General features: G+C 38.9%; 1 protein-coding gene across 3 annotated transcripts in view; it reads left to right on the forward strand.

Moving 5' to 3' along the window:
- LARGE1 (LARGE xylosyl- and glucuronyltransferase 1) overlaps nt 1-13,091 on the forward strand; it is a 300,884-nt gene that overhangs the window by 260,377 nt on the left and 27,416 nt on the right. For all 3 annotated transcript variants that reach the window (XR_012043802.1, XM_072870284.1, XM_072870273.1), the window contains one exon: nt 8,827-8,990. Coding sequence is in view for 2 of the 3 variants with exons in the window: in XM_072870284.1 (XP_072726385.1) it covers nt 8,827-8,990 (164 nt within the window). In the remaining variant the exon portion in view is untranslated. The remainder of the gene's footprint in view (nt 1-8,826; nt 8,991-13,091) is intronic.

Raw genomic sequence — 13,091 nt, forward strand, 5'->3', positions numbered from 1 at the left:
GTTAAGCTTTGGTGCAGAAAGTCCTTGAACCGCAAGTTCAGGACTAGGGGAGCATTCTGAGAAAGCATCGCTGTACACTCGCCCTGCTTTTACACTCCTCTCTAGGCAGCCAGTTCACAGCTGGAGACAGGATGCTGGGCTAGATGGACCTTTAGTCTGACAAGATGCAGCCATACATTTCCATTAGGATTCCTAAGCATATAGGAATTGCTATTTGATTTATCTTAATACCTATTATTTTTCCTTTCTTCTCTGAATTGAGACTAGCAGCCCCAAAACACAATTGGGCTTTATTATGCTAGGCATTGTATATGGGTAAAAGGTGCTCCTTCAGCTGCCTGTGCTTCTCTGCACTGTGAACCAGTGGACAAAATGTTAGAATAGCTCTGCTGGTTTTATAATCAGAGAGAAATACTTAAGCACTAAACGCACTGAGCCCTGTTGTAGAAGAAGCCATGTCTTGGTGTGAGTCTGTCACTCACAGTCTGGCTGTATCAGAATCTACCCTTAAGGTCTTGTTCCAATATGCCAGCCATTGCTTCTCTACAGTTTAATATTTGTAATGTTGTTTTATTTAGAATGCAACCTGTAATTAAGGAATCTCATTTGTAATGCAAATATCTGTAAAACGTGAAGAGCAAGTGTGGCAGTGGTACCGTTGTGCTGGTTCTGTTACTCTAAGGCCCCTTTACATTTCTCATCAGTGCTGAGATGGCATTAAAATTAATGTAAATTGTGTATCTTCCCTTTTTAAGGACTCTTTGCAGTGCCAGAGAGAGGTAAAGGGGCATTATTTTAAAAGGTAATCAGACCTTACATTAATCTGTCTCTCACTCTTTTCTCTGTGTATGCGTGCACATGCATGTATGCTTAAATATATACGTCTATATGCATATGGAAGGATTAGTACTTTTCTTTTTTTAATGTTTGCTAAGGAAGTATAATACCACAGACTGAATTTTAAGAGGTCTTAAAGGCAGTCTTTGGATCTTACACTGCATAGTTCTGATCTAGTCAGTTGTTGATGTGCACCAAACAGCACTGTTACTAGGTTCCCAAAAGTTAGAAATAGCAATAAACAGAACAGATAGGGCTCTGAAATATTGAAGGCAAAGAAATACAGACTGAAAAATTGGGAGGTACTGGGGTAATTTCTCTGTTTATGTAAAAATGCTTATATGTATGTCTATGTCTACCTACATGTTTCATCCTTTCCTTGAAATACTCAAGCTGAAAGACCCTGTGTGTTGCAGGGACAGGCTGTGGACAAGGGCCTGCCACATGCTCCTTGCCATAGAGTAGTACTATAAGTCCCCTTTATTCAGTATGTACTAAAATGAGATTACACAGAGCAGACTCTTCTCTGCAAATTGGTATTGCAATCACCCCTTTGCCTTTTGTGCAGATTCTGGATAGGAAATTGAGAATATGAACCAAATCCTCCTGTAAACACAGCCATTGACTCAAGTGGCCTTTGGAGCATGTCCTTAGTCACTCCATGCTACGTATTCCGTGCTATTTCCCCCTTCTTCTTCTTTCTTATTTTTATGCAAGGCAGAAGATTTTAGGGAAACCCATGAAGGCAATAATCTTGAATTCGAACATTTCCTATTGGTCTTTAATGCTTATGTCCAGCGTTTCATTCTAAAGGACATACTGTAAAGCCTAAAATATTTAAACAGGATCTTCTCTGTACCAGCCTATCTCTATAGTTATGCTATAAGACAGATATTCTAAGCCTGATTTTAGCACACAGGCACACACTCAACCTTTCAGCATTCTCATAAAACTTCTTTCCTGCAGACAGCTTCTCACCAGGTACTTCTGCCAAAGCATTAAATCTGAAGGTTGAATGGGGTGTCCCCTATTAGTGAAGCCTGTGTCCTGATCCAAAGCCCAGAGCAAGATCAGTGGGAAGTTTGTCACTGATTTCACTCAGTTTAAGAAAAGAACAGTAGATTCCCATTAAAGAATACTTTCAGAAAACACAGGAAAAAAATTCTCTGCAGATTTTTATTTTCAGATTTTCAAATCAACAATGCAAAGAAACAGTGTAAAAAAAAATCTAGTTCTCCCTGAAAACACTTGCTCAGGTGTATACTTACTTACTAAATGTGGTTTTACTTATTTACATTTTTGTGCAAAACCAGAGATTCTTAATATTAGCAAATGGCTGTGCATGCCATCTTGTAATATCCACAAGAAGAGCAGGAGATTCTAGCAATGTACCAAATAGTATAAACTCTACGAACAAATTTAGCAATTTTTGAATGTCTAAAAATAGCTTGCAAAGGGAGCTTCCAAGTCAGTATCAGGGTGCTGAACTTGCAGTCAGACTGATGCTTTGAGTACCCTTTGCTCCTGCAGAATTTCAGAATACTGAATCATTTGTAGGACTGGGATTTAAAGTTACTATTTTGTCATGACAGAGTCTTTCTCTAGTAATAACAGATGGTATATGGCAGTTTTGAGGTGAAATCCTGACTTCCCCAGCTGTGTTGTTTCTATTATTATAACTGTTATTGTTATTAAATGCTGAGCTGGTAGCCCATCCTGTTAGTTGCCTGAGAGTTGCCATTATACCGCTTTCAACTGCTTATAATATTGCTAGATGGGGGATCATGTGGACTGGGATATTTTTTGTCATGCTGGTATGCTCTTTTTTTCTTTTGTCTCATTTTTTAAAGTGAAACATGGGGAAAAGTTTGGGGGGGTTGCCTACACCACAAGTTCTGATGACCTCTTTATGGAAATACTCCATACCTCAGAGAAGGAACTGACTTTTGGGCCAGGAACATGTCTTTTGCCAACCTGGTGAAAACTTAGGCAAATCATAATGCTGAAAAATCATGGTTTACACATCATCAGTAGTGTTTTCTTTGACTTTAAGGAGGCTCAGATCTCTGGAGGCTCTTTCTTAGGAGTGTGCATGGATACGTCTGACCAGATTATATATATCCCACTGACACAGCAGAGTTGAGCATGCTGCAGGTAGGGGACCTGGACAAAGATTGGCATTTTCTGTGACTGTTTCTCCTGGATGCTCCATGCCATGTTCTGACTGGACAGTACAGCTGAGAGCAGGAACCTATTTGGTCTCCGTTCTGAGGGACATCCATTGCCCTCACTGATGTCCAGACAGTATGGAGGAGAAAAAATCCAGATTCACATATAAAAGGGATGAAAGCTAGATCAAAGGCAGAAAGGATAGTGTTAATTGAGACGTAGGTTCTGGAGAGAGAGTGTTTGGAGCAGGAAGAGGAAAGGACTGATGGGTGCCTGTAGGTGTAGGGAGTTGGCAGACTACTTGAATAGGGACCATGGGGCTAGAAACAGGGCTGGGACTGACTTAGACCGTGGAACTTGCCACACAAGAACGAACAGGGCTAGGAACAGTCTGGGGAAAGAAAAGCAAGGAGACCAACCTGTCAAGGCACTATGCTGCAAGGGAGGTCTGGGAACAGCTCAGCCAAGAAGGTTTGGCAGAGACATGGGGAAAGGAGATGCAGAGGACTACCAAGAACTGACATCTGCAGCTGAGATCAAGGGAAGTTGTACTTCATATATACAGAACTGTCTAAGATGTTATGCATACCTAAAAATTGGGTTCTTAATTCTGTTGAATATTTGTGGTGAAGATAAGCCATTACTTCCATTTAGCAAGAGTATTAGCTACTTTTTACATGCTGCAGCAAAATTCCTCTTGCTAGGTGGGCTTGCTCAGACACTATCCTCTTTGTCCTTAGCACAGCTTTATTTCACAGAAGGCTCAATTTGACCCATAGCAAATGTACAAAATCTTATGGCGTGGGAGGAATAAAGGTTTAATTGACGTGGGATTAGTCTGGCTTTTATTACTAATCATTGGAGAAGCCAGAAGTGCTTTATGTAGGTCATCCCAAACAAGACTCAGTGAATGCTTTTTCCTCCCTACATCATCATCTGCTTTGTTTATGCCATGCTAAAGGCAACAGTTAATTCACACACTTTGAAAGTGCTAAATGTTGCAATCCAAATTGCCTACTGGTGAGAACTGGGACAGCTACACAGGAGGAAATGAAACTGCTGCAGTTTATAACCAGATTATAGTTTCATCCTGGGCTGGTGTTAGTTTTCATCTCAGTGGCTAAGCTGAGTTGATTTTGTGCTATGAATCTTAACTGCGCACACCTGGGAGGAGGAAAGATGATCTGAAAGTTAAAAGTTTTTGTCTAAGCTGCTCAGTTCCTGTTGTGTTAGCGTGATATTAAGTGAGTGACTTAAGCCTAGTGTCATCTCACCTCACCTTAAACACTTGATGAGAGAGAGATGCCTACATTAGGGTTTTTATTCCCTTCCCCAAGATCTAAATAGCCTCTAGACACAAAACATTGTTTGCTGGTGGTTTTTTTTACATATCGCTAATCCCTAAGAAAATTCTTCTGATCCTGGATTTTGGACTGATCTCATCTGAGATAAAATCCTGTAGATTTTGGTGGGAACTAAATTGTTTCTGTGACACAGGAGTTAAAAAAAAACAAAGCCAATCACAAATTTGCTTACACAAGGAACAGCCTTAGGAAGGGAGATTTATGAGCAGACTAACCAGTTCGCTGGTGAAAGGTACATGTTGTGTGCCGTGTATCGTATGGGTCTGCCATCTATCACAGGGATAGAAAACACCACCTCATCTCTTACAAATGTATAAGTCAGACAAATAGACCTGGTAAATCATGACAATTTATGGTAGAGTTGAATACCTTCTGGCCAGCCTAGCTTCAAAGACTGCTTTTCCTGAGATGAAGTCTGATCACCTGCCACAGCTGGTTGCCCAGAGAAGTAACTTAGCATAGATTTTTTTAATGTATTTTGCTCTTTGTTTTGGCATTATGCATGTCATGGCTGCCATTTTTATTTCTGAAACAAGTAACATCATGATGCTAATGAAAGCACTTCTTGTTTCCCACTACAGTATTTCCTAAGAGAACATCTACCTTACAAAGTCTGAAAAGAATACATTTTTCAACTGTGAGAGTGTTTCCTAGAGGTGACATTTCCCAGATGCTCAGTGGCAAGTAGCCTTAGCATTGAGAATCTTGTAGAAACAGTGAATCTCATGCTAAGCAGGTACTCGCTTATGAGAATACATGCTGTCACTCTAAGGCTGAGAAGACTTTGCTATATTAGGCATAGTCGTAAGTATAATGGAGGGGTTCATAATAGGGATGCCATCTTTTATCAAATCCAGCTGATATTAAGGTCCTCATTCTGATGGTGCACTGTGTTTAAGTAAGCATCTGTTTGCATAGATCTGTCAGCATTCCTGTTATAAACACGTTATCTTTTCACGAAGGCATAATGTGGGTACAAACCTTAAACCAAGCTATAAGTTCTTTGTCTGTAAATAATGGATCCATGCAATATGCGTGCTGTAGATAAGTTTATATCATTGGAGAAATTTTATGTGGTCATGTAATTGAAAAATAATACCAGGTAACTCAGAAAAAGATAAATTTAAGGATATATATGTGACTATCTTAGGCAATTCCCTGTCTTTTGAATGTTCTGCATCTTCAACATTCTTCATTTTAAATATGTGTGTTAAAGTGGCATGTGACAGTGTGCAACATGTATTTATAGATTGTATGTGTCTCTTCATAGTAAAGAGGAAGCAGCCTGTATATATATACATACTGGGGCGTGAGTATCTGGATGTATATATTAATTGGGGGGAACAAAAAAAGTGAGCGAGGGAAAAGGGCTCTTAAACTGCATAAAACTGTGCAGCACCCAGCACGTTGGTCCTGATACTTTGTGCATGTCATACCATTAGCTTCAGTGAGATAGCTTGTGAGCTTATGGGTTTTGCTGGACCAAATCCAGAGTGCCTAGTGTGCCCAGCATTGCTTCCAGTAGGAGTTTTCATATGGATAATCATAAGCTATTATTTTCCAGTGCCTGTGGCCTCACCATTGCAGGATAGGCCCATCCTTACTGCAGACTGCTTGCCACGTATGCAGTGACAATACTGCAGGCCAAATCACAGCCTGTCCTGTGCTGGTTGTCCTCCCTGAAGGAGCACACCTTAAGTAAGCTGTGTTTGCCCAGCCTGCAGAGTATAATTCCTAAGGCTGCCTAGCAGTTTAGGCTTATGGTATGAGCAGGCACGGATTGTACAAGCATTCCTGCAAAGTGCTGATGGAGCTGCATGTCTGATCCTGCCAAGTGATGCCCACATATTAGCCAGGGGTCTCAGACAGCCTGTGCTTGGGCTTCCTCCTGGCAGCCTGCCTGCACTCGCATGGAGGGTGCTGGGGGACAGTCAGAGCACACCACGCTCGCAGTCCTTCTGGGGACTGCTCTCTCCAAGAGGTAAGGACACAGCAGTCTCATCTCTTCTCTTGGGTCCCAACACTACATACAGTACTGAGCATGAGTCATGGGAAGTCCCGGGGAGAACCTCACGGACTATCAGCATAGCCTCAGGCTCAGAAGAAGTCTGACAGCACAGAGGCAAAATCCTGACCCTAAGAAATGCAGCGGAAAGAGCAAGCTTTCCCTTTCCCTGTAGCAGGAGGGATCCTCTGCTGTTTGCTGCTCTCCTTCACCTCCATCACCAACTTTATAACTTGGTGAGTTTCACCATCAAAATACTGGGGTGTCTAAGAAGCTGTGTCTTCTCCTCTTCTCCCACGTAGATCTCTTTAGTACACAAAGCCATAATTTAGCCCCAAATGTTATTCTGTAACTCATAATTACGTATTTATATCCTCTTAGCTTGCAACCCGAATGTAATCTGATAATCATTCAGTGACTGCCTGGTTAATAGCTGCTGTGCAATGATAAACTTCTAGCCTGGTCATTGGTACATACAGCAGGATAGTAAGGTACCCCTGAAATGTGCTTTGCTATTGTTTTAACCATTTCAATTTCAGTCATCTCCTTAATAATTCTGTTGAGGGCATACTAATGTCTCTTTTCAAGGAAGAAACAGAAAGATACAATATTCTTTTTAGTCATTGTTGTAAATATTGGCTTTAATTCAAATATCGTTTGAATGTGATTTGGAAAATAAAGTACAGGCTCAGCTGAATGATGATTTGTAAAGCAGAATGAATGAAACTGCAAGAATATGTAAAAGAACTCCTGATTTCTACTCCACCAAAAGAGATCTTGATTTCAATAGAAGTTTTGCCTGAGTAAAGATTTGTCAAGATTCAGACTCTCATCTTTCTAAAAGCAGTCTCTCTTGAGGGATGTTTTAAGATCTGTGCAGAACAATAGCACAGAAGAATGAGAGCCTGATCCAAAACTCACTGAAATCAAAGGAGGTATTTCCATTATTCAAAAGAAGATTATAGAGTGATGTACAGGAAAATATCAGGAATTATTCCATCAGCCTTCACAGGAAAACATTCAGCTGTAAGCATTATTGTTGATGGCAACCATTACGCTTATAATTCAAAGAACAACATCTCTTCTTCTTAACACAGTATTAGAACAAGAAACACCTACATTTTCCATTTTTTTCTTGAAGACGGCGAAACTATTACTTTAAATCATTCCGAACAGGACAAAAAGAAGAGATTTTTAAATCTAAATGAATGTCTATAATTCAATAATCTGTTTGTTGCATTAAACAGTTTTGAAGTGCACTGTGATTTTTATCAAAACTTGTAAAATTCCTATAAAATGAATATTTTTCTTATTTACTGATAAATATGCAATCGTATTATTCTTATATGGTGCTTTTAAGAAATAAAATATAAAAACGATACCTTTATTAATAACCTACTTTTTAGAGCAACACAAATGGAACTCTATTTGACATGTTAAGACCATATATAGTTTTCATCTTCATTACATTTTGTAGTACATTTTACAGCAGGTATGACTGATTTTTCCTTTTAAATGAATGCATTTTAAATAATCTAGCCAGATGTTTGGCTTTAAAATAATATAGTTCAGGGATGGAACTGGTCAGCTGCATAGACATTTGGTCCGTTTTTCTCTTCCTCCTTTCCCCAGAGCTAAACATTTATTCTCTTAAAGCTACATGTCTATGGTGACTCAGGATTGGATTGCTTTGAGGTGCCCATTTTGACTTTGAAGGGGCTTGGTTTCCAACAGAGCCAAAAAAATACCTGTTCTCTGCCAATCTGCCATCCTTTAGATTTCTCAAACTAGGTACCCAGAAGCATAAATCCCGTTAAAAGTGTATGCTTAATTCTGGCACCTCTGCAGTTGAAAGACTATTGTCATTGCAAAATTGAACTGGTGCAGATACATAAATCTCAAGAGATGGAATAATGATCAGTTAAAGATACTACTTTTCCAGCTGTCCATGCTGCGAGCAGCAGTTACTATTCTCCAACAGAGGCAGCAGAACAGGAATTGCTCAGTCCAGCATACAAGCTTCATCTGCTGCTGTGTCTCGTCTGCTGGAGCTGTATGTCTATGAGTAGTTTGAAACACTGCTTCTAATAAGGAATGACATTATGCATCACATTGGAGCATTAAGCCTGAAACTTGGCGATTATTAAACTTGTCATTGTTCACTGTTTCATTGCTAGTCTGGATGTTGAAAGTATGTAATACAGATAATATATACAATATATAGACCATAATGCAATGGTCTGTCTGCCTTATCAATTTACTTACAAGTGCTTTCTTCTAATCTCTTGTCCAGTGACTTGCAGGAGTGAGGCTTGGGAAAACCTTGCTACTCCGTATGTTCCACTTCCACTGCCCATTGCATCATGCTGCAAGTTCCCAACCTCCTCATTCTCTCTGATTTGCTAAAATAATTATAAAGAACTTATCTTCATGTCCACTCTTTCCTTACAGCTCCAGAAACAGCTGTCAGAGCTGGACGAGGATGACTTATGCTATGAATTTCGTCGAGAACGTTTCACTGTCCATCGCACTCATTTGTATTTTCTACATTACGAATATGAGCCTGCTTCAGACAATACTGATGTAACACTGGTAGCTCAGCTTTCAATGGACAGGTAGGGAAAATCTCTTGTTCATTGGGAAGCGTGAGACAATGAATATTTTCTTACAGAGATATCCAATTATGTAATGCTTTGGGGAGAGAAAAAACTCATTTTCATAGAAACTTGAGTGTCATACTGTAAGACCTTTATTGAATTAGGAGTAGCACATGTAGATATCACACATGCATCCAGACTTCAGCTCTGCAGTACACACACAGGTGTGGGTAGAGTTCATGACAGGCTGAATACTGGAACTGCAGGGGTTGTTACTTGTCAGGATTGTCAGGCATTATTAATTTATGGAGTTTTGCGGCAACTTAGAAAAAACAGGAGGTGTTTGTAATTGACTTAGGCAAGCAGTTGTCACTGACCAAGTTTTTATTCACAGTATTTCCTCATTAGACAGTTAGTTTTGCTTTCATTGGTATTTTCCTTGCAGAAAATTTAAATTAGTGATTTTTCTTATAGTGAAAATCAAAACTAAACATTTTAATTTCAAATCAGGAAGTGGAAAATAAACCTTTTTTTTTTTAATGTGCCAGTGTGAAATGAAAAATCTCCTTTTGAGAGGAGTCATTGCATTTTTATACAAATCTTGATTTTCAGAATAACATTTCTAGTTTAACTCTTTTCAACTTTTGCTTCTGATGTAAAGTAGAATTTAAGTGCTATTTAATTTGGGAAAAAAGATCCATTTCATGACAAATTCCACCTGCACCTTTCTGATTCCCACCATTGCAATTAGTTGTCTTTTTTCAGAAGCTCTGAAAGTTCAGTCTGGATCAGCTGATCATTTGTGAAATTTTGAATTGTCAGTCTTCCTTTTTCCTCCTGCTTCTCAGTTGAAATCTAGTCCAAAGTTTGTAATTACTGCTATCAGAGTGGGTTACAGAACAGATCAGAACTCCTTGAATATTAGCCAGAAACTGATATTTCATTTAGTGGAGCACATCCAGAATACAATATGACCCGTGAATACCACCACTGCTACACCAGTGGAAGGTCAGCAGTATTCCAGGAGAATCAGGGGAATTCAGATCAACAAAACATTTACAGCTTGTTTTAAAAATAACCAGTGCCTCAGCACTGCATCCTGCACATTGTGTTATGATTTGCTATGCGCATCAGTGTCTGTTCTATTGATTTTTAATTGAGGAAACATTTCTTAAGTGTTCACAAACCTTTGAATAAGAAACTAAAGAAATAAATTAAGCCAGATCCTGAGCGAGTGCCACAGTAAATTAGTAAAGCTGGTGTGTGCACATGGTATATTTTCCCCCCAGAATTTAATTCAAAACAATGAGCTGGGGCTCAGTGCTGATTCACTGGCACTGATGCAAAGTCTGAGCATCTGTTTCTCTTTCTGGATCCTCACTGGGGCACATGTTTTTATTGATAGACAGAACCACACATTTTTATTCAGGAAGAACAGCCCTCCTGATACTGTGCAGGAAAAATCTTCCCTACTTCGTTGGTGTGTTGCTATAAATTATTGATTTGAGTTGGAAATACTTTCTTTCAGCTAAAATCAATAAATAATATCATACCAAAGAACTGTTTAGCTGCTTTGTTTTCTTTTACATCTTTCAGTTACTGCCTTATTTTTTTGTATCTTCTTTAAACCACTTTTATTAAACTCCTCCAGCGTAGCTGTAGACATTTAAGAATAGTGTCTCAGATGTAAGATGACGTACATAAACTATGTGCTATACGCTACATTCCTGCATCGTTCTTTCAAATGATCATCCAAGATGAGGAAAGACAAAAAAACAATTCCCAGTGTCTCCAATTATAGTCCTGTTGGAGTTGAGACTGACATGACTATCATGACAGGCTTATGTTTGCCTGTGCTATAGGCTTGGGGAATGGAAGAGAGGGACGCAGTTTAGGAGCTAACATTCATGTCTTTAGATAGAAGCTCTGAGACAGACTTTGTCCAGTGTTGTTCGTTATTGGTTAGTTGTCACCTTTTATATTGATGTGACATTTTCTTGGATAATGGCTTGGTTGCATCACTGTGGTTTTCATGCATGTGTTTTGGTTAGGCAGCCTTTTTAAAGGCATGGTGTGTACCTGGGGTTCAGAAATCAGAGTGGAAGTTACAAAAATGTGAGATCAGGATGTGGACAAAGAAAGACAGGATAAGCATTACACTGATTGAAGTCTGGGTGTGAATGAGTTGTAAATTGGTTGAGTATTCTTAAGAAGAAAATTGAAAACAAATAATCTCACAAAACATTGAATTCCAGCAGAATTCTCTTGACTGAAACAGACCTTTAAAAAAGTTTACCAAGTAAATGATGACCTCATTATTATGCAGTACAGGAGTATATTTATTTTCTATAGAGTCCTTAAGAGAATATGTTCCTCAAGACCGCTAACAAAACCAAAATAACTTGGTCATGTTGTGCTTAGAAACTCGTAATTCTGTTTTATGGTCAAAGGAGGCTATTGTAACAACCTACAGAGAGTAGGTTATAGAGCATCACCCAGCAGTCCCTGTATCAAACTCGTGGAAGTGGAGCCTGTCAATGAGAACGACACAGCAAAATGGAGTATTCTAAAGGGCACTAAGCTGCCCAGCTGGAAATTTATACCAGCAAAACCCAGTTCCCGCTTAACTGTCGTGAAAAGCTTTGCAGGCATTATCAGGTGTGCTGTTTAAATAAGTTATGTATGCCATTTGTCCACTGCTTGGAGTCCTTGAAAGGCATTTTGCTGCATTTCTTGCTAGACAAGTATTCAGTTTTTAAAAGGCTGCCCTAAATCTGAGTGCTGATGAATTGGAGTCTCCTGATTAATAGGTTTCCACTATGCTGGAAAAAGGCAAAAAAAAAAAAGTATTTTTCTCTATTTATTATTTGTACAATCAAAAGCCTAAAGCCTTCACATACTTTTTAGATCTTTTTTATCGATTTGTGTTTCTAATTCAGCTGTATGTTTCAGGCTGATAATAACCTTTGTTTCAATAATAGATAAAAAGAAAATAATGTACCAGGTGTAGACTAGTAAAAGTAATATCTCATACCTAAGAAAAAGTGATTATATCGTCTTGGATGTCATCATGATCATTCAGAAATGCAGGAAAAAGCTATTAATGTTAAATCAGAATGTGTGTTTGCTGGTATGAGTATATCATTCCTCTCTGCGGCAAAGCTTAGGGAGATAGTAGGAGGGGGAAATTATTTTCTCTGATTACGATGATGCAGAAAACTTTTCTTGTGTTCTGTATAAATATTAATAGGAAAAATCTAGTAATGTGGATTTGGAAGGGAGAGAAAATAATCATGTTGCATAGTCTACTCTTCCTAATTTTTAATAGAATAGCTGGCTAGGCTGCATAGGTTCATTTCCCTTTGTATTAACTCAAGAGGCTTTGTAATCAGTCCTTGCTGTATTTTTGTGTAGCATATCTTAATGTCTAAGCAATTCTCTATAAATTACCCGAAGTGCTTAAACGATTTGACCAGGCTGGGTTTGATTTGTGTTTGTGTATGAGATCTTTTGTTGTCATTTTCATCAATAGTATTGTAACTGCTGGAAGTTGTTAAAAATATAAATTGATACCACCTGTTTTAAAAATGATTTAATGAAATTTGAGATACTGCTAAAACATACACAAATTAGTACTTGAAATAATGGTTTTGTCTGAAATGTTCTTTTGATATTCCACAGAAATGCCATATCTCTCCCTCCTTCTCTTCTTACTCCATACACATAGCAAATCCCATTTCTAGCGATGTGTCATCCTTTTGCCCTTTCCCTGACCATGAGTTTTCTTCTAGTCAATGCGAATGTTCATATAAGTCAGTATTCCCTTGACCTATCACCTTTAACAGCTTTTAAGGTCTGGCTAACTGCCTTGCAAAAATTTGGGGAAGGTTTTCCTAAACAGGAGGTAAAATGATCTATGGGTCTGTACACCTTTCTCCTCCACAAGCTTGTTGAAGAGCACTGCAGTAGGTTAGTGTGTGAGAATAGCTTTAGCTGAAGTGTGAACTGGGCACTAAACACTGTTTAAGATGACGAGACTCCTATCCTGTAAGTAGATCCGCATGGACAGATCCCTGCAACTGCTCAAAGCTCCTATCAGATGAAGTCCCATCGTCCATG

The sequence above is a fragment of the Ciconia boyciana genome, chromosome 1 (genome assembly GCF_034638445.1).
Source record: "Ciconia boyciana chromosome 1, ASM3463844v1, whole genome shotgun sequence".
NCBI classification, from domain to species: Eukaryota; Metazoa; Chordata; class Aves; order Ciconiiformes; family Ciconiidae; genus Ciconia; species Ciconia boyciana.